Source organism: Fragaria vesca, linkage group LG7, assembly GCF_000184155.1.
Source record: "Fragaria vesca subsp. vesca linkage group LG7, FraVesHawaii_1.0, whole genome shotgun sequence".
Lineage (NCBI taxonomy): Eukaryota > Viridiplantae > Streptophyta > Magnoliopsida > Rosales > Rosaceae > Fragaria > Fragaria vesca.
Genome location: NC_020497.1, coordinates 11,936,562 through 11,956,492, shown reverse-complemented (window position 1 = coordinate 11,956,492; position 19,931 = coordinate 11,936,562). Strand labels below are relative to the sequence as shown.

The 19,931-nt window shown below is 37.6% G+C and overlaps 2 protein-coding genes across 2 annotated transcripts; both read right to left on the bottom strand.

Annotated features, from left to right (window-relative positions):
- Nucleotides 1-268: 268 nt before the first annotated feature.
- LOC101297198 lies at nucleotides 269-14,758 on the bottom strand. Its single transcript, XM_004308603.1, has 24 exons — nucleotides 14,704-14,758; nucleotides 14,266-14,318; nucleotides 13,900-14,031; nucleotides 13,550-13,807; nucleotides 13,368-13,446; nucleotides 12,427-12,518; nucleotides 12,244-12,327; nucleotides 11,837-11,859; nucleotides 10,261-10,381; nucleotides 10,104-10,151; nucleotides 9,489-9,584; nucleotides 8,987-9,216; nucleotides 7,515-8,506; nucleotides 7,318-7,395; nucleotides 5,058-7,067; nucleotides 4,878-4,957; nucleotides 4,647-4,727; nucleotides 3,915-3,986; nucleotides 3,728-3,833; nucleotides 3,569-3,623; nucleotides 2,814-2,942; nucleotides 2,604-2,721; nucleotides 1,864-1,943; nucleotides 269-1,447 (listed from the first exon to the last, which is right to left on the bottom strand). The coding sequence occupies exons 1-24, from the start codon at nucleotides 14,756-14,758 to the stop codon at nucleotides 1,030-1,032; spliced, it is 5,490 nt and encodes a 1,829-aa protein (XP_004308651.1). The 3' UTR covers nucleotides 269-1,029.
- A 955-nt stretch (nucleotides 14,759-15,713) lies between these two features.
- Nucleotides 15,714-17,413, bottom strand: LOC101304910. The gene is made up of 6 exons (XM_004307135.1): nucleotides 17,227-17,413; nucleotides 17,067-17,147; nucleotides 16,790-16,927; nucleotides 16,263-16,373; nucleotides 16,121-16,171; nucleotides 15,714-15,964 (listed from the first exon to the last, which is right to left on the bottom strand). The coding sequence occupies exons 1-6, from the start codon at nucleotides 17,389-17,391 to the stop codon at nucleotides 15,779-15,781; spliced, it is 732 nt and encodes a 243-aa protein (XP_004307183.1). The 5' UTR covers nucleotides 17,392-17,413; the 3' UTR covers nucleotides 15,714-15,778.
- Between the last annotated feature and the right edge of the window lie 2,518 nt (nucleotides 17,414-19,931).

The following is a 19,931-nucleotide window of genomic DNA, read 5'->3' as shown; positions in this document are numbered from 1 at the left end:
GAATTAACTAAAACTTGGATTTTTTTTTTTTGGTTTGAACTAAAACTTAGCTAATATACACTTTAGCAATACTGCTAGAACAAAAGTTCAAATATTGCTATTTTAAATCTATACATTGACAAATTTAGCAATAAATTTAACTCTATTACTAGAGATGCTCTAAAACAGCATTAACATACTATATAGAAGCATATGTTAAGCATTGTTTTGCTCCAACGTTAATTTAGTAATCAACCATAATTAACCCTGTAAAGCATGTCGATTATGACACAACTCACGCAACAAATACTATTATTTTCAAAAAAGGGCAAGTATGAGAGAGGGGAGTAAGGACTGACATATCAGCTTTGAACAACTCCAAGCGCTCCAAAACAACAGAAAAGGGGCACTCAATGTTATATAGCTCACACAATTGAGTTCTATTCCTTAGCCGAACCTCTTGTTCAACCAAGCACCCTAGGAAGGCGATGCCTGCTGGAGATTAGAAGCATGGAGTGAAGTTCGGCCACCGAATGGAAGTCTAGGGTTTAGCCTATGTGCTTCCGACTACGTTAGCTTCTCATCTGTGGTGTAACCCTAGCAAGATACAACTAAGGTTATGAAAGGATCATCCATTTCTATAACTCTAGGTTGTAAAATCTCAGGTTCATTTGCCTTTCATTCTCATTTGTTGGGTAAAGAGGACTAATCTACCATATTCAGTCTCGCAGTCAAAAATCAAATCAACCCACGTCATTAGATACACATAACGTTTGTGGTACAACAAGAATGTTACACGACCAGACCTAATTAGAGTTTCACCGTTCTACCTGACCAAGCCAACATCTCAAAGCCTCCAATTCTGATGAGTCTCATTTCTAAAGCTGTATTACTTCACAATATGTTTGAATTGGTTTTGTCCCTGAGGAATACCACTAGGATGTACTACCCTAGAGCAATGAACGACTACTTCCAAGTCTTTCATGCACGTACAACATATACCTGATCGAGTACCCGACTGTCCTAACCAACAAATCAGACGTCCCTAGGTCATAAGTGTTTTCTTTCCCACTTCCCTTCTCGTCTACCATCCCTTTCCCTCCGTTCCACCACCTGCCTGGATTTGCTCCCTCTAGAACCATGCCTCTGGCCTGAGCCAAATCCACCAGGCTGTCCATCAAATGCTGATAAAGAGTCAGGATCTCCAACACTACCTGTATCACCAGAGTCTTTGCTTCCATCCAGATTTTCTTCATAACCACTGCCGGCATCATCCAGACGGTCACGTGATTGTAAAATGGTAGGCAGCGGCCCAGAAAATGTCCGGGTACCAGACAGAACCACAGTTGGTATCGTCCCCATGGATGAATTGGTGGAGGAACTTTCAAGCTGCACATTACTTGCTCTTGTGCTACCATCATTACCTGCTCTTCCATTTTCTCTTTCACGATACCGATCTCGGGGTCGACTGCAAGTTAATATACCATTATAACTCCAAGCCAAAATTAACAGCGAAACATAGATACACAACCCTATAACTCCAAGCCAAAATTAACAGCGAAACATAAATACGCAACCCTGTAACTCCAAGCCCAAATTAACACCTAAACATAAATACACAACCACCACAATATCCATTCAAAACATTCACCCACAACATGTCCCGTTTCAAAACATATGGATCAGGTCATCATATAAACAAGACATCAACCAAGATGGAGAGTGCACAATATTCCGACTCTAAGGGGCCGCGGTACAGTAAAGCAAAGAAAACATGTTCTATTTACACTTGTTGGTGCTTCACCCTATCCCTTAAAATTCAGATGAACAAAAATTTAGTATTGGACTGATTAAGCCGTTCAACTAATGACGTAAAATGCTTACCTGTTGTAAGTTGAAGAAAAGTCGCGTCGTGATGGTCGCACACCTGCTTCAGCTTGCTCCAATTCACGCTGAAGATCTCTCTATGACAGGGAAAGTTTCAAGATATTAGCGTGTAAGAATTTTTGCTGAAGTATTAGTATAGAATTAGAATTCAAAAGACCATGAGTCCTATCAATCATAGTTCCTTCTGGGTTTTGGTCGGTCAGTAAATATGATAAACCCAAATGATTTTCCTTCTACCTAAATTCATAGATCCACATGCATAGTTCCATCTAAGTTTGGAGCGCCAGAAATATGATAAAATCAAATCCATGACTCTGTGTTCCCAGAAATTCATAATCCACATGCATAAATGCATAGGGCGGGAGAAAAGGAATTCAAGCATAAATAGATACACCCACATATGACAAATACTAGAGAGCATGATTTACTTGGAATATAACAATTGACACAAGAGTAAAAAATGTCAAGTTCCAGCCCCTGCTGGGCCTTATGATCCTTTACCCAAATTAGTGTGAGGAAGGTGCATTTTCTATGAAAAATTTAAATACTCAACTTGGCCAGTATAGTCAAAAATGGTCCAGCTCATGTGGTAGCAATTGACATAATTCACCAATTATGTGACTGACTTGTAAAGAGTGACATGACTCACGATGCAAATTATGTAGCAAACAGCATACCCAAAAGTAAGAGAGTCGATTAAAAATTTGCATATCAAGATAATACAAAATACGCTTTACCTGTGCTTGTCTTTCCTTTTCTATTTCAAGGTTTTGTCGGAGCTCCCTCGTTTTTGCTCGCTCAAGTTCTACCAATCGCTGCCTCTCAATATCCTTTTCAACTTCAGCTGCTCTCTCCCTGATACATCAGTCCATTTGTTAGGGCCGTACCCAGGCATTTATGTTCATCACATTACAAGGGATATATGAGCGCCAATAAGGCAGCTATACCTATCAAGTTCTTGAAGTAGTTGAGCTTCTCGTAAAGCTGCCTCTTCCAAATATTTCTGACGGTCACGTCTCATAAGAAGTTTTCTCTTCCTGCGAGTGACAATGTCTTCACGGAGCTTGGACAATTCTCTGATAACAAGGAATAGACCAGAAATTCAATCCCACAAACTGGAAAAATATCCGAAAATTAAATGGACACAAGTTGGTACATTGAATATGATATACTATAATATTATATGGCTCTAGTCATGATAATGATATAAATTATGTCAAGCTTCATCAGCTGACCAAGTCCTTTGAGCCTATACCCACTTTTAAGTTATGGCATGTTAGAATTTAAACTTCAAAAATATATTTATGAAGGTATTTTTAGAGGTGAAATATGTGTCAGCATATCAATGGTAGGTGATAAGGTGGTTTGCTTGGTCCCTGTTTGTTAGATCTAAGTGTCTAACGTTTCATAGCTAAAATGCTGATAGTTGGGTGTGAAGAGATTTTGGCTGATGACACTTGTATTTGGGATTCTGCAAAGAAAAAATACCAGTGTTTGAAAAATAACAATATTGGCAACACATAAAGGAGACTGTCACATATCTATGCATATCTATCATTTGACGCTACATTCGGACCAACATCGCAAAATCATGCAGATACGAAAGATGGCGTTTGGTCAAATAGACCGATTTGAACCTTGCTCATCACATTGATTTTTATATATTACTAACATATTAAAAAAATATATATTTAGCACTTACAAGGAATGAATGTGATCCTTGATTTGCTGCAGCCGTGCAGTATCTTTCAGAGGAGCTGGAAAAAAAAAAAGAACAAGAAAATGAAAAATGGTAGAAAAAGAAGACGTTTTTAACATAAAAAGCGCTCTTCTTAAACAATCAATAGAAGAAAAGTATTACAGCTTAGGGAAGGAATCTTGTGTTCATCTTCGGTAGCTTTATGTGATGCATGCAATGCATCTTCTTTCTGAAGAATATTCAACTCCAATTCAGCCTCCTCCACTTCCTGCAACAGATTCATTTATTTTAAATTCATCTATAAATTTGACACATGTGCCACCCAGGAATATTACTAACTCGGGCTTACCATAACCTCTTGGTCAATTCTATTCGAGAAAACATCAAAGTAGGACTTTGCAGAAGTTAAGCTGGCAAGGACCTGTAACAAACACATGGAAAGACAGTAGGTTAAGACCATAGGATACCCATAAGAAATGAAAGGCAAAAATCATTATTGAGTGGATGAAATGGGACATCAACAAAACTTAAAAGTATCAAATTCATTTGTCACTCCAATCCAACTTTTAACATGTATTCGTAACAGACATGGTTATCCTACTTTTCTTGATTTGCAAACAAAAAATGGAAATATGTCTCAATTGTAAAAGTAAGAAAGTCACAGTAAGATGGACAAACATTCAATTGTCAGAATAAAGAGTCATAGCTAAATTAATGACAAAGCAATATACATATACAGCAGGAATTGAGAAAGAATTTATCTCCCAAAAGATTATACGAGATCAATTAATACTCAATTATGCAAAAATGCATCTGGTTGCATGTCTTTTTGATAGGACAACATCCTTGTGCTTCATTTCAGTCCAATTAAGTCTTAGTAAAACTTAGTACTATATGTAGATTAATCTGGATTTCTGCAGCCTTGAAACAGTATTGAGTTTATGCCCATCAAAGATAAATTCTCAAACAAGATTTTATGTATATGGAGGCGTTATGATGAAAAATAACTAATAGTAGCATCATTTACCATACCATCAGTATCAACAGTTAAATTTTATCACACCATCTCTACAGTCCTCACCTGAAGAACAGATTCGCGAGTACTTTCAAAATCTGGGTCAACTTGTTTCGAAGAACTTGATGAGAGCACTTCTCTCAGGACCTACACATAAAGTGAAAATTCACTTAATATGTAACTTATTTCAAACTTACCAATTAGGAAAAGAAGAACACTGAGGAAAAGAATTGATTTATGGGCCAATATCTTTGAATTTTATGTTCAAACAGCAAACCATTTTTTCCAATCGTATACCTGTCTAGCTTCATCACCTTCCGCTCTCAACCTACATAAGACTTGGCAAGCTCTTTTCTCAACATCTCCGAGCCTGCCATCTAAAAACATGAACAACGGGAATTCAAAATATTGAAAGATAATGCTCCCAACATTTCCAGGATAATGTTAACAATTTAGAGAACTATAACAAGTGAGTACCAGTTTTCGACATTTCTAGATTCTCAATATTCTTCCAAACATTTTCAGGAATCAGAGAGATATCTTCTTCTGGACAGTAGAGGCAAGCACCAGCTATGAGTGCTAATGAAAGCCTCAACAAGGATCCCTCACAGTTTGGATGGGCAAGCACTCCTAATCCATGAACACTATCTGCTGCCCCAAGAAGAGACTGTAAAAGACGTCGTTCAGCAAATGGGATATAATCAACAAGAAGTGCCATTGCACGAGTCTTTACAAGTAGTGATACATCAGATGACGCCAGCACAACAACCAGATCCCATGTACTTGAAACCAAATTAGTTACAGTCGATTCAGAAACAGATATAAACAAGTCAGGTAAAACTAATTGTTTGTACAACAAGGAAGACTGTAGGTCTGCTCCTCCACTCAAATCTTGGCCAACAACTTTTCCCAAAATCTGTAATGCTATAATCCGTTGCTCAGGTTCAGGATGACCCAGCATTGTACAGAACAAATTAACGAGAGGAACCTCACATTCCTTGAGAGAATGAAGGCCTCTGGAGAGCAACATCAACAACCATTTATGACTCTGCAGACGCCAAGCCAGTTTTGGTGCATTGAAACAACTATTTTTTATTGCAGAACAAACTAGGCCAATTACATTGGCAAGGCCAAATTTATGAGGCACTGCAAGTACACAGTCAAGCATAACAGATGCAACTTCCCAGCATCTGTTTTCTTGAAGGGTCAAAATGGTTTCAGAAATTACTTCTAGACCAATGCTCCAAGGAACAAGTAATTCTGAGTCATTTTCTTGAGCAACAGTAACTCTTTCTGATGTTGATGCCAAGCATCTTAAGTACATAAAACACTCTGTAGATGCAATAGTTATCTTCTTAGCTAGTTGATGGTGAAAATTCCAACAAAGCTCAAGTGTAGAGTAAAGCTTAACAATGAGAGCTCCCAAGTGTTTTGAGAATTCTTCTATCTCCTCGTGAGATAGAACATAAACCTTCTTATCCTCAATATTACCATCAGAACCTTCCAACTTTTCGGAGACCTTATCCGGAAGTGAAGTGTGGAACAAATCTCTGAGGAACCATGAGTCTGACTCCAAACTACTGTCATGTGGTCCATCAGTGGGAAGCTGAAGTGGGATGGCACCAAAGAATTGTAAAGTCTGAATTAACAGAAGCTTGCAGCTATCCATGACACTCTGAAATGCACAAAGGTAATTGTGGAAAGAGGAAGTAGGCTCAAATGCAGTAAAATCAGCCCAAAGCATTAAGGACTGCAATATCTCCTTCCTACGTTGAGCAGATATATCAGGAAAGACAGAAGCCAAAATGAAAATTGTCAGTCCTCTGTTGTATTCTTTTGCCGTAGAATCATCTTGGTTCATAACCGGTCTGATGTTATTGAAAAGCTCATCAAAGCATAAGGACTCAAAATTCACACATGAATCATCCACCAATAATCTTTCCTCGTCAGACACCTTACATAAAGAATAAGATATGATTGGTTTCAACAAACGCAATACAGAATCCAGAAATGATACATCACAGTAAGATGCTCTACAAAGGGATGCCAGAAGTTGCACCACTCTAGGTATCTCAGGAACCATTGCTTCCATGTGCTCAGTGACAATGGCCTCAAGTATATAAAGGATGATTGCTTTGGCATTCTTTAAAGCATAACCTTTCAAATGATCAGAACAATTTCGAGAAGAATTCTGCTCCATATAGAGAAATGGCCATGAACACAGCTCAGAAAACCAACATAAAATATCAGGTATCATACTGGAAGAAATGAACCTCAACTGCAACCCAACAGCCTCCAAAAGGGTTTCTCCGAAGGCTTCAAATTGCTTTTTCATGTTAGGAAAGAACTTGTAGAGATCAGGGTAGATGACACGAAAAGATTGGTCCTGATCAGAAACTTCAAATCCTTTACTGACAGAAGCAACAGTTCCACCCCCGGATTCTTCATATTTTCGATTGACAACATTGTCTACAACAGAGAGCTCATCTGCAAATATAGATAAAAGACACGTCAGCTGTGGCAGATCCAAAGCAAGAAGAAGCCTGTCATTTATATATTGTCTTGCATTACGAGATACTGCCATCCAACCAAGAAACCGAACAAGAGGGGATGTGGATCTAGAAAATGTTGCTATTCTCTGCATCCAGGCTGAAGGTGGAATCAAATTTCCATAACGGAAGCCACTTTTATTTATTGCAAAATCCATCCCCTCATCACCAGAGCTTGTGGATATTACCAGTCTTTGAAGCAGTATCCACCGACGTTGGATACCATGTACTGTCTCCGGCTCCAACTGCATATTGCTTTCTTTGAACTGATAATAAAGGGATGTTAGCATCCCATTTAAGTACTCAGCAGATCCTAATGCAATGTCAATCACATGTTCTGGAACACAGTAGAGCTTAGTAGCAGAGTTCAACAAAAATATCAAACACTGCATAAGAATTTCGTGCATCGAGTGTTGCTCCCTTTGCAATCTTTGAATCAGAAAGCTGCACAACAAAGCTTGATTTTGCCGAACCAAGGTGATGGCATCTGCAGATTGTACATCAAAGGGAGACAACTTAAGCAGTTCTTCATCGCATCCTACAGAGTCGTATGGACTGCAATGTCCATCTGAAATCTTATCTTGGTACTTCTTATCTATCTCTGCAGCCTCAAGCAGTGTTTGAAGAACAACTTTGTCTCTTTTCCTTTCAAGAGCAGCTATTGTTTCTAGGTCACTCTTAGACTTTCCAGAGACCATTTTCATCTCCAAATTTCCATGCTTTAGTGGACTCCTAATCCCACCAGTGTTTCTATCGTTCATCAACTTTGGACTGCCTCTGAAAGACATCATAAAAAATGGATTTACATAACACTCTGCAGCCAAGAGCAAAGCATCAATAGCAGCATCATGACTCTCAACAGTGATCTCATTCTGTGAATGTAAATCTAACGCCAAACGTCGAAATTCAGAAGCCCTGAGCTCACATTCTTGATAACTTATAAGTTGGAAATAATCTGCTTGCAAGTTGAAGTATTCCACAGAAAATCCAGAATCTAGTTTTAAGTCACTAGGAAATTGATACAGAAAACTTTTCCCAACCCCATGTTTTTGTTCAGACCCAACATCCCCAAGGTTAGCAACAGAACTATGCTCATTTGGACCACTAGAGATATTTGTCAGTACTATATTATGCAATTCTGGAGGAGCAAAAAGAAGACTGGCATCTTCTGTAGTGTCCATTTTTACAGATGTTTCATCTGTTTTCCCATCAGATTCATCCGGACTATTTGACTTTGAAGAAGCTATCCCATGATGAGAAGCAGCAGGAGATAAACCAGATGAAGGTTCAAGCTCCGGTGGTCTGGAGACAGGAGATATGCGAAGATCAATTTCAGGAGGTAACTGCATGTGAGGTTCCAATATCGAGAGTAGTACACTGCATCAAGATTTGAACATCCATCATCAATCACATTTAATATAGATAACATCATAAATTCGTAAAACACAGCCTTCTGGGAGAACAAGATAAACGTCCATTTTTATCTTTGACAGGTTGGGGGTTATAATCATTTTGGAGAAGAAATGCCACTAGAAATGGAAACCAAGAAACAGTGGTTTTTAAGAAACAGCAGGATAGCATTCATTTGTGTATTGAGATGTGTGAATTCTGAGGCCAGTAGTGAAATATCCTTTTTTTTTTCTTTCCTAAGAGCTGTAGGGAAAAATTGTATACGTTTCAGGAAGATGGATTTAATTAAAAAGAGAACTAAATAGATAAGGCAAACAAGTGTAAATATCATGACATTCGATTTATCTCAACCAAGTATCTCCAAAAAATGCAACGCCACTACCGAAAGATCTACATCTGAGCATTAAGTCACAAGAAAAGATTTGGAGTAATACAACCATGAATTACCTAGGAGCAACTGATCCACGCCTCCATTCAGATTCCAATGATGGAAGAACTGCTGGTTTCTGCACTGCTGTACAGATCACATTAATAGCAATAGCACAATTCTGTTCCTGCTTTTCTGGATATGCGGAAGATAGGTCTCCAAAGGCTATTTTACCCTTGAATCTGCCAACAGCAGGATCAAGGAATGGCTCTAGCATCTCTAAAAGAAACAGTATCCTGTGTTTAACTTCCTGAAAACAGTGAAAAGTAGAGAAGCTAAATGGTGTGATTTCATTAACTTCACACAAATAATGCTTTCCGTCTCAACAATACCAACAGTATATCGAATGTTACATTACATAATGCTAACACTGTAAGCACATCACTTAAGAATTGATATAAGCAGAGACAACATAGCCTCTACTAAGCCACGACGGTGTTTTATATTCAACGCATATAACACATGAATGAGAAAAATGAAGCGATGCAATTGCAATGAAAAACTGAGAACAGTATTGAATACCTTGTACTTTCCCAGGATATCATCCATATGACCAGAGATAGCCAGAATGATGTATTTTATTGCAGCACGAGCACGAGCCAGGTAATATCGAGCACCCTAACACAAGAGCAACAACATTCTTGTTACATAATCAAAAGAAGGGATATTACAAGAATTTTATTACAAGAAACAGATCAAGGGGAGATGAAACATCTATTAGCTGACTTTGAAACCTGAACTACGAGATAGATTACTAGATTGTAAGAGCAAGTTGGGAACAGAAAATTAATTTGATTTCTTTAGACATGTAATAACCTATTCACTTTCATTCAGAATGACCAATGAGGTCTATAGTGATGCAGACATCAAAGGGAAAAATAGATCTACTGTGAACCTCTGCGGAACAGAATTTATATGTGCGAAAAAATATAACACGCAGTACTCACATGATGATTCCAATAATTTATGAGAGAGCAAAGACAAAATAAAATTTACAAAAGAGACTTGACCCAGTTGGCATCTCTATAAAGTATTACCTTATGCATGTAAGTATGCCTCTCCTCACCTTTGGAATAAGAGTTGAAACATATGAACATTATACCATTTGTTAGATCTTTAGTTCATGTAAAATCATACCTGAATTATGCCCAACAGGTCCTCTAGAAGCTCTACAGCCAGATCAACCTATATTATTTCACCCTGAGTACTTAGAATTAAAACTAAAATAAATAAAAGAGAACCCCAAAAAAATATTATCGAGAAGTTACAAACAAGGATTCTGTCAAAAACAAACCTTTGCAATCACTTGAGTAAGCCAGGGTGCTAATGCACTACAACACAGATCAATCAAAACACATGCCGCCTTAGCCTGCAAAACAAACCAATGCCAAATAATTTCTTGAAAAGTACAGCTTCTATCGATACATGTTCAATATATCCTATTACAATTTATGTTTCTTTTTCTTTTTTAAGAAGAATAAAATATTACCCGTAGCAAATTTTGAGAAGTACACTATGATTATCATCAAGGCATTAACAATCTCACAAAACAATCTAAATTACAAACTTACACCCTGAATCAACCAAAGTTATCTTTTTCCATGTCAGACAGCTACTTTTTCTTTATAAGAAATCAGTTCTATTGAAAAGAAAGAACAATCACAAAGAGGTGGCAAGATTTCCACTAAAAAGAGCATCCTTAAGCCGAACAACAAAACAATTATTAACTAAATTAAATCAGTGCAGCAAGTCAATTTAAATATATATCCAAAAAGGCGAGTATTTCTAAAAAATGAACAAATAATTGGCCATAGAGAAAACCAAAAACGAACTCTACCCCATTAGATGTCACAATCAGTCCCACATTCCCAAAAATTCTTTTGTTCCTCTCATCCAGATAACCTAAAGCACTGCCACAATGGCACATTTCCCCAGAACCAATCACTTCTGTTTACATCAAAATAAAAAATAAAAAAACTTGAACCCTTCACACAATAATGTTAGATAAAGAGTTGGTGAGACCCAGCTCTCTTCACTCCCTGCACACTTTATTTCAGGAGCTACAGTGGTCGAACAATGCAACTGTATTTAATGAAATCAATCAAAAGCTTATATTCTTGAATGCAAACACAATTTTCAAGAGGTAACTATAACTCTATTTTTAAATGATTCATATGTTCTCCTTTTTTTTCAGTATAACTATTCCTTTATCCAAAAAGAATTATGAAAGAAAAAGAAATCGCAATCTCATGCGCATGCAGTACGTGGGCAGAAGGGTTGGCAAAAGCGAAGGGAGATCAATTTCTCATTTCTTATTCTTTTTCCAGCAGTACCACAAAACTAACATAAGTGAGTAGTGTTGCCAGACAGAGGTTTGGTTTACATCAGGTCTACCATCAACGTGTAAAACCAGTAAGAAGGTATAAGATCTGGGTTTTGCATGAGGAGAGCCCCTAGGCCCACTATAATCTCCAAAGGCATAAGTTATCGTTTCAAATCACAAAGGCTCATAACTATTCCTTAAAACATCAGAATAGCTAATAGTGGAACTTGTTCTGCAATGCGCACCATGATAAATTGGTCAGCACTTTTGCCCCTCAAAACTGTCAGTCTCTGAGACCAACTTGCTGGACAGCCATATACCTCTGCATGCATCAGCGGGACATCAAAGTGGAATGTACATCCCTGACATTACCACACTCATGCAACAGCTGAATGATGTACTTAGCAGAGGTAAGAGGGAAAAGAAGATATGACCATCCCAGTATTTGCTCGAAAATGGACAATGACTAAGCTATAGCTTCAGGAGACAAATGTCATGTACATGATCAGTCAAATTGCACCATGTATGGTTAAAGCTATCTAATCACAGGACAGTTAGTGAATGCTCTTCCTGCCATAACAACAGAGTAAAACAACAGAGAGCTTTGAAATCCTGAAAAACTATCCAGTCAGAGAGAAGACTGGGCAATAATACTTAGGTCTGCCCACCGTTCCAACAGTAACTTTTCCTGGAATTACTTTCTTTTTGTTAAACCTCTCTCTCTACTTTCTACTTTCAGTCACTTTCAGCCAATTAACTAAAGATCAGCACAATTCCTGAATTAGTAGGCCACTCCTAACGAAAATGTGAGACTGCACAACTCACTTGACAAGGTTTTGGAATGTATTATGGTCACTAAACATTGAAAGACATATTTTTACATAAGAAAAAGAAAAGTAATAGAAACAGAGGACACAATGATATAACAGAATATAGAAGTGAACAGTGACTAACATGTGAAGGGGAAAATGATGATAAATAGCCAGCACAGGCATGGAGCAGTTGACGGTATAATGATGAAGATGATGTTGCTACAATCTGCAATCACAACACCGTGATCAGAATATGATCAAAAAGTCAACCCCATAATCAGATTTTCCAGGCCAAATTGAATCAACTTGCAACATTCAGTATCACCTGAGATAGGGCTTGTTGCACAATTGGTTGTCTCCATTGACTGAAACTATCATCAACAATGTCAGAAGGACGGCTTGACGAGGGACGAAGAGCTACAATACCCAAAGAGGACCATGAGAAAGCAATCTATTTTGGCCACTCCAAGATACTTGAGTCAATAATGCCAATGACATATTGCTAGTTAAATGAACCTTTGGCTATAGCCTATAAACGATAAAGGCAACAAGAAAAGTTTGGTTCTGAAGCTCCTTATATATGATTCTAAAATTTCTAACTTTCTGCTCCAGAATTTCCTATAAGTTGTATGTATAAATTAACTTCTGTTACCATATTTTTCATGAATTCCTATAGAAAAGTTCAACAGTTTCTCTTAATACTAAAGTTTTTATTATCTTCATTACTTATTAAAAAATAAAAAAATTTATGTTGGTGAATTGAGTCTCCCCTGTTGTATTTCTCTATAAGGAATGGCCCCATAATATCTGTATTTTCCAAACTTCAACTACAGAAGTTAAACAACACCCAACAATAGAAAAAACTAAACATGATCCCTAATATTAGGGAATTTTCATTTGCACACCATAGACGTCAATCTACAAACCTTTCCTATTTCTAAATGTCACTATTAAATATGAACTCTTCAACATACCCTTTGGCTTAAATATACCATAGTATTATGGATAACTTTACATAATAAAGTCAAGTTAAAAAAATAAGGGGCATCTAGGTTGACTTCTAATGGTGTAAGTAACAGCCTAACTGAACTATATTCCTAATTTGTTCCAGAGCAACAGTGCATACTCTACTCTGTCTTTTTTCCCATTGGCTCAATGAGAAGTATATATTATGGTTTTCTAAATTGTAATAGTTTGGAACCTGAATCTTTTTTATGACATCTTTATGACATGGTATGTAGTAGAAGGATATATCAGGTGTGAAACCTGGTAGCAATGATTGAATTAGAGGCAATGCAGACCAAAGGTCAGAAGTCCTATCTGCTAATTTGCTGCAAAGAAGTGGCTGAGAAAATCAAAGGTTAACAGTGAATACATCAGAATAACAGCAAAATAAAACTGGAATCGCAGGAGAGAATGCTCATGGAGCTTTTTAGGCTTCAACTAACCTGTGACGCACAAGCATAAAGAACATGTAATATTCCTTCCTCCACTACTCCTATATCCAAGATGTTAAGGTAGCTTGAATCCCAGTGATCATCAAGCAACTGGAAGTCTTCCCCAAACAAGTTTGAGTAATCGACTAAAGGAGCCGGATTTGTTATGTCTAATTTTGATGCTTCATCTCCAGATGTCACTTCATCAGGAGATGCTGATCCTTCATGTACTGTAACAGGCTCTATAAGCCTATGCAGAATCCTAGCAGCCTGAGATAAGGAGCATAGAAACAGCCAAGTATGTACTATAGTCAAAAAGTTTCCAACACTACTATGCAAAAGGTTAGAAAGAGATAGATTACCTTTCTGCAAACAATTCCCAGATCAGAATCTTTATAGGCCTTTCTCAACAGCACAAAGATTGCATCTGCACGGAATACTACAGAACTTGATGTGGACAATACAAAAGGTGCCGCGCTTCGTGATCTACGCGGCTGCACACAACAAAAGGAGAAAGACTACGAGTCATTTAAGACCATAAATAAGTAGTAGATAATTTAATAAACTGCCATGGCATATGGATGTCAGGTAAGAAGAAAAAGTAAAGGAGACAAGGATAATACACACACACACACACACATACATAATATGTAGATAAAAATAAAAATAAAGAAGCAATAAAGAGACCTCAAAGTTAGAGGACACGGTTAAGGATGATGATGGCTGACTATTTTTAGAAACTTCAAGGTCTGAGATATTGCCTGAAGACTTTGTAGTTGACCTACAGCATCAATTAGATGTACCATTAGATATACATTGATCTAGCTGAAAGACATATGTCCAAAAAATTGCGAAAAGATTCATAAGCATGATAACTGAAATGCCAAAAGTATGAAACAAACTCAAACTTAAAACGAACAGGAAAACAGTGGAATGCTTCAAATGATTAATCCTCAAAACAAGTTGATCGCAGTCAATATATAGGCACATGTGATGTTAAGTAATTCATTAAGGTATGACTTCATTCATTGTGCCATTCATTCTTTAATAGCTAGAAATACCCCAAACCTGCTCTGTGGACCTGGGCTCAAAACTGGGGCCTCCAAGAAGAAGGAAACGCTAGCAAATAGCTAGGAGATACTGCAAAGGGGATTCAAACTAAATACCACAAGGAAGAAAACCATAGGCCTTACTATTTCTGCTAGCAAATTGTTGTGCCATTGGAGATCAGTATTTAATGGCACTCTACTCATGGAAGAAGATAAAATGCCAAAAATTATTTATAATACGCTTCATTACTAGTCTGTCATTAGTGGTTTGAGAGGACTGCATGAACTTAGAAGAACTCGTCTCATCAGGATAAAATTCAGACAGGTAAGGTCCATGACGTCTACTTGAATAGATTGACAGAATAGAAGGAAGCTTCTGGTATCGGTAGACTGACATTTAGCAAGCAAATAACCCTTGTTTTGTAGAACAAAGTTACGAAAACTTGTAGCAGGCTACTAGCACTAGTTTCAGGGATTTCACAGATTTTTTAGGATAGTTTTCTAAGTTTCGTGTTCTTCCCTGTACATTTTTTCCCTTAATAAACAGGTGGATCCTATCTAAGAAAATGCAACACTTCAATAAGATCATATAATTCGAATACCAGAGAGAATAGAATCCATTTGTGATAGCAATTAATTTCCTTATAACCCTAAAGGGCCTAATACCACTTTCCGTGTAACCCTATAAAGTGCCTAGAATAACCTTTTATCATATGTCCCACATAAACCCGACTTCTTATAAACCAACTCTTAAGCATGTAAACCACTATTTAGCCCTTTCAGAACTTCTGCAGGAGTCTCTATTTCCTTGATTTTGCAACAAAGTAATTTAGTAAAGGTTCAGGATTGACCTAATCTATATCCTTCACATGATGATAAGGGAGCAATGGCAGGTCAATAAGATGGAAAAGATAGGAAGAAAATTACAAGATTTGATACTAAAAGAAGTTTCCCGTTTAAGGAATGAGCATTTGTCTAGTCCGATAAATCAAATAATTAGCTCTTATAAGATGCAGAATTCAATAAAGCCAAGACAGTCCAGAATACTTTGAAATTGTAGTAAACTTATGAAATACTCTTAGATAGGATGCATAAAAGAAAATCTTAATGTAAAATATCATATACAATCACTTCTGCTCAGAATAATCAAGCAATTGAGTTGTAAAAGCACTATAAACTAGTGCATACAATCCTAGACATCATCAATAACACCCATGCAATCATTGAAAGCTGAATTTCGGAAAGCGCAGTGAGGAAGACATAAAACAAGTACATGCCTTTCTTTCCCAAGATCCAGTATTGGATAAAATGGGCCAGCAAGCATAGCAAGAAAGCGCAAGTTCAGTTCAGCAGCATCCGCGAAACTATTAAGATCTGCCTGCACAGTTCCAAACAAAAGGTACATAAACAAGGCCAACAACTGATAGGAAAGAAGATGAACAAAGATAAGGGGGAAACGCAAACAGAATAAACAGTGACTAAAGCTGACAAAAGATAAATAAAATACTGATCGTTAAAAAAAATATATATATACCTCAAGTTGGGGAAGGAACACAAGCAATCGACTTGCCATGTCTTTAAGCAACTACAAACTAGTAGGTATCAGAAAAAGGAGATAGCGATATGAAATACAAGAACAGGGTAAAGAAAACAGGATAGATAGAATGGTCATCCACCTGAAGATGCATATCATTGGCATCTTGTTTGTGAGATATAATTGATGGCAACAAGTGATTAACAACTGGTTGAAATTCTGGTTCCAGTCCAGTTACTGAAACCCCAATAAGCTGCAAGGCCAAAAAGAATACTTTAGTGCCAATAAATATAAAAGATGTTATTAATGATATTTCTCAGCAAAACCAACCAAAAACATATATATCAAGGAGGACGTAATCCGAAAGAGAATATACTTATTATATTCAAAACAGCAAAAACTGGGAGTTCAAAGTATTGGCCATGTAGTTCCCAACATACAAACTGAGAGCAAGTCAGGACAGACTAATTATTGATCAAATTTCGTGTTATCCTCGTCCAAAACGATACAACAACTGAGGGACTTATGTTCAATTTTGAGGTCCCTAGAGCATGTGGAATGGAGAGCAATACTCTAGTCTACATAAAATCAATTCTTGCCGAGTTCATTCACATTACATGCCAAGACCGACCGACGGAGTGAGCAAAGTAACAGAAACAGTTCAATTACCTGTATGAAGAAAATGGCAATGGGATTCCCCCTCAAGCAAGATATCCGAACATAGCGGCACGGGGTGTAGTTTGTAGGATACACCATATCCCGCCGCGGCGCTTCACAGCGTGGCCGAACCTTCACAAATGTCTCTGGCTGTTTCGAAAACGAAAAGCATCACAATATAACGACTTTTAAGCACACAAATTCGAACAACGAAACCGAAAACATAGGTAATCAGTGATGCTAGGTTAGAATTGTGGAAAGCAAATGAAATTGGAAGAGAATGAGCGACCTTGTAACGCAAGCCGACGGAGATTTCCCATTCGAGGACGGACTTGTTGTAGATTCTGATGTGAGATAACAAGCAAGGCTCCTACATAGAGAGAGGAATTGAAATCAGAAAATTGAGTTGATTTAGGGTTTAGAAGGGGGGGTTAGGGATTTAGAGTTACGTTGAGTTCGAGGAGGATCCACTCCTTGGTGTTGGTGGCGGTGGACCAGTGAGAGCGGAGGTCGGCGTCGAGCACGTTACCGGCTTTCTGCGACGGGGACTCACGTGACATTGCCTTCACTTTGTACTCCAGAGGCTTCACTCGAGCTTCGAACTCGACCTCCATCTCTGAAACCCTTTGTTTTGCAGACGGTGGAGGACAACGGGGTTTTGTCTTGGTTTTGTTTGTTATGTTTGGGTAGTCTTGGCAGAATAGGTTTGGAAAAGACATAAACATCCTTTAATCAGGATGTACCTATTTTGGTAATTAACAAAATTAAAAATATATTTAAGGAAATTTGGAAATAAGATTGTAGAGTAGGTTTTGGCGACTCACTCCTCCTTTCAAATTTATCCACGTGGAGGTGGCAAGTGATAAAGGTTCTTCAAGTTTTACGGTGGATAATATTAAAGAAAATTATTATTTGTATCCGAAGTACCACATGTTATGTTTCCTTTTAATTAGTCCAAGTCTTTTCATTGGTGTATTTAATTACTTTTTTTCTCCACTTTCTGTTGGTCCCCACACGAATTTGAGTTATATAATTGGCCGGGTACACCACATGGCAGTGCCACATGGTTGTCAGGGTACAGAGAATAATTACTCACATATGAAAAAATATATGAAAGTTGGTTGTTCATACAAAGTTAAATTGTTTTGAACTTTTGATGGAGATGTTTTCATTGGATTCTTTATTGTGAAGGTAATCAAGAAGATGCCTTTTGGAAGTGCACCAGAAGATGCCTCTTCGTCAACCCGAAATTGATGCACCCCATCTCTTATTTCCAGACTAAAGCCTGGTCGACAAGGCCTAATGACAGCTTTTATCTCGTGCGCATATCGATCAATTTGGTGCAGTCCATGTAATTAAAGTAGCTTAATCCTTTTGTCTTATCCACTACATTTTTGTTCTTCCCATTTTCAACCTTGTAACTTCGTTTCTCGCCCTAGAAACCAAGAGGAGCTTTGGGTTCTCTCTAACCTGCCATTGCAACAGCGACTTGGCTAGAAATTCTCTAGCGACAATACAACAATGCACGGGTAGTTTTATGAGTTTTTTGTCGATACCAACCTTTCTAGGTTGATTAAGTTTTGCCGATGTGTATTTCTGGGTTGATTTCATCCTCATTGGGGTTGTCATCACCAGTGACGTTCTAGCTCTTCTAGGTTTGTTTTCGGCATCTTCAAGCATGAATAGAGGTTTACTAAAGCTTACTAACCTGATAAGGTTGCTGACGTAATAGCTTTTCCAACTTCGATTGGTTCCAAAAACTGTTGAAATCATCAAAGGTACATTATCAAATCGAATTGGAATTTTATGGTTTGTTATTAGCATTGTGGTTAGGATTGAGCTGTGATCAAGGTAAATTGGAAAGTTGAAGTTGTTTGACCAATTGTGATTGGGATCAGAGAAGGATTGAAGTCTTTATTTTCTTGATATGAGACTGCTTATGTTTCAAAAGAGAAGGACTTGAATAAGTTAGAAGTCAGAGTGTTGCCTTTTACGGATACAGGAGAAAAGTGAAAGCCAAAGGCGATAGGGCATAATTGGGAGGTAAAACATCTCCTTTTCCCTTTGTCATTTACATGTGTGATGCATTTGCTTAGAGAGTCATGGATTGGCAACTCTAGTTGTGGCCTCTAACGTGTGTGCTTGTGTAGGTATCAAGACGATCGTGAATTAAGAAATAAGTACGATCTTAACGGCACCCAAGACTACATACAAATAATAACTAAGAGGTCTTCAGTTCAATATTAGCGAAACCAACATGGGGGTGGGGGGGGGGGGGGGAGGACAAATTCTCATGACAGAAAACAAACGAAAAAAAAGCAGAGCAGAGGAACCTTCAGGGCAACCTATCGAATTTAGAGGGGGTTGTTCGGCGATTGTCGAGGGTCGTCTAAAATTCATCCTCTTTAGAGGCAATTTTCGAAACGTTGAGATTTTGGGTTTCAATTTTAGGTGAATCACCCAAAAGTTGGAATCTGGTCATGAAATTCTAATGGGTAAGTTGGATTTTTGTTGATTTTAGTATATATGTGTGTTTGTGTCTTTATAAGAGATTGATTGTTGAACTGATGTTAATATTATCAAGGAGTTGTGTTTTCTATTTCATTCTCCGAAGATAACCCATTTTTCTGGCCATGGGAGGCTCAAAAGGGAATTTTGAAGTGAGCAATCATTTCAGATCACAATACTTTCGAAATGAAACATATTTGAGATATCCCAAATTGAGGTCACCGAAATCTAGAGGAGGGGATGTTGTCCATGTTCACTGCGTGTAAGTAATATGTAGGCTTATATCACATATCTACATTTGATATGTGATTATATTTAATGCTTTGTAGAAGCAAAGGATGTCCATTGATCTATATTTTAGCGTGCTAATGCATGTTATGCTTACTAATTCATAGACTGGAGAGCGAAAAAGTGAATATATACTATGGTCTTGGAAAGTTCAGTGAATCAATAGAATTTGATATAAGGTTTTAGAAAATGGGTATTACTTAGTAGAGTAAATTTCAGTTTACTCCCCTGAACTTTAGGTCTAAAATCAGTCTGATACCTCATCTTTTTTTTTAATCAGTTTCATCCCTAAACTTTCAAAATGACATCAATCTTGACCAAAATGACTAAAATAGCCCTTGTTAATCTTTTTACCTCA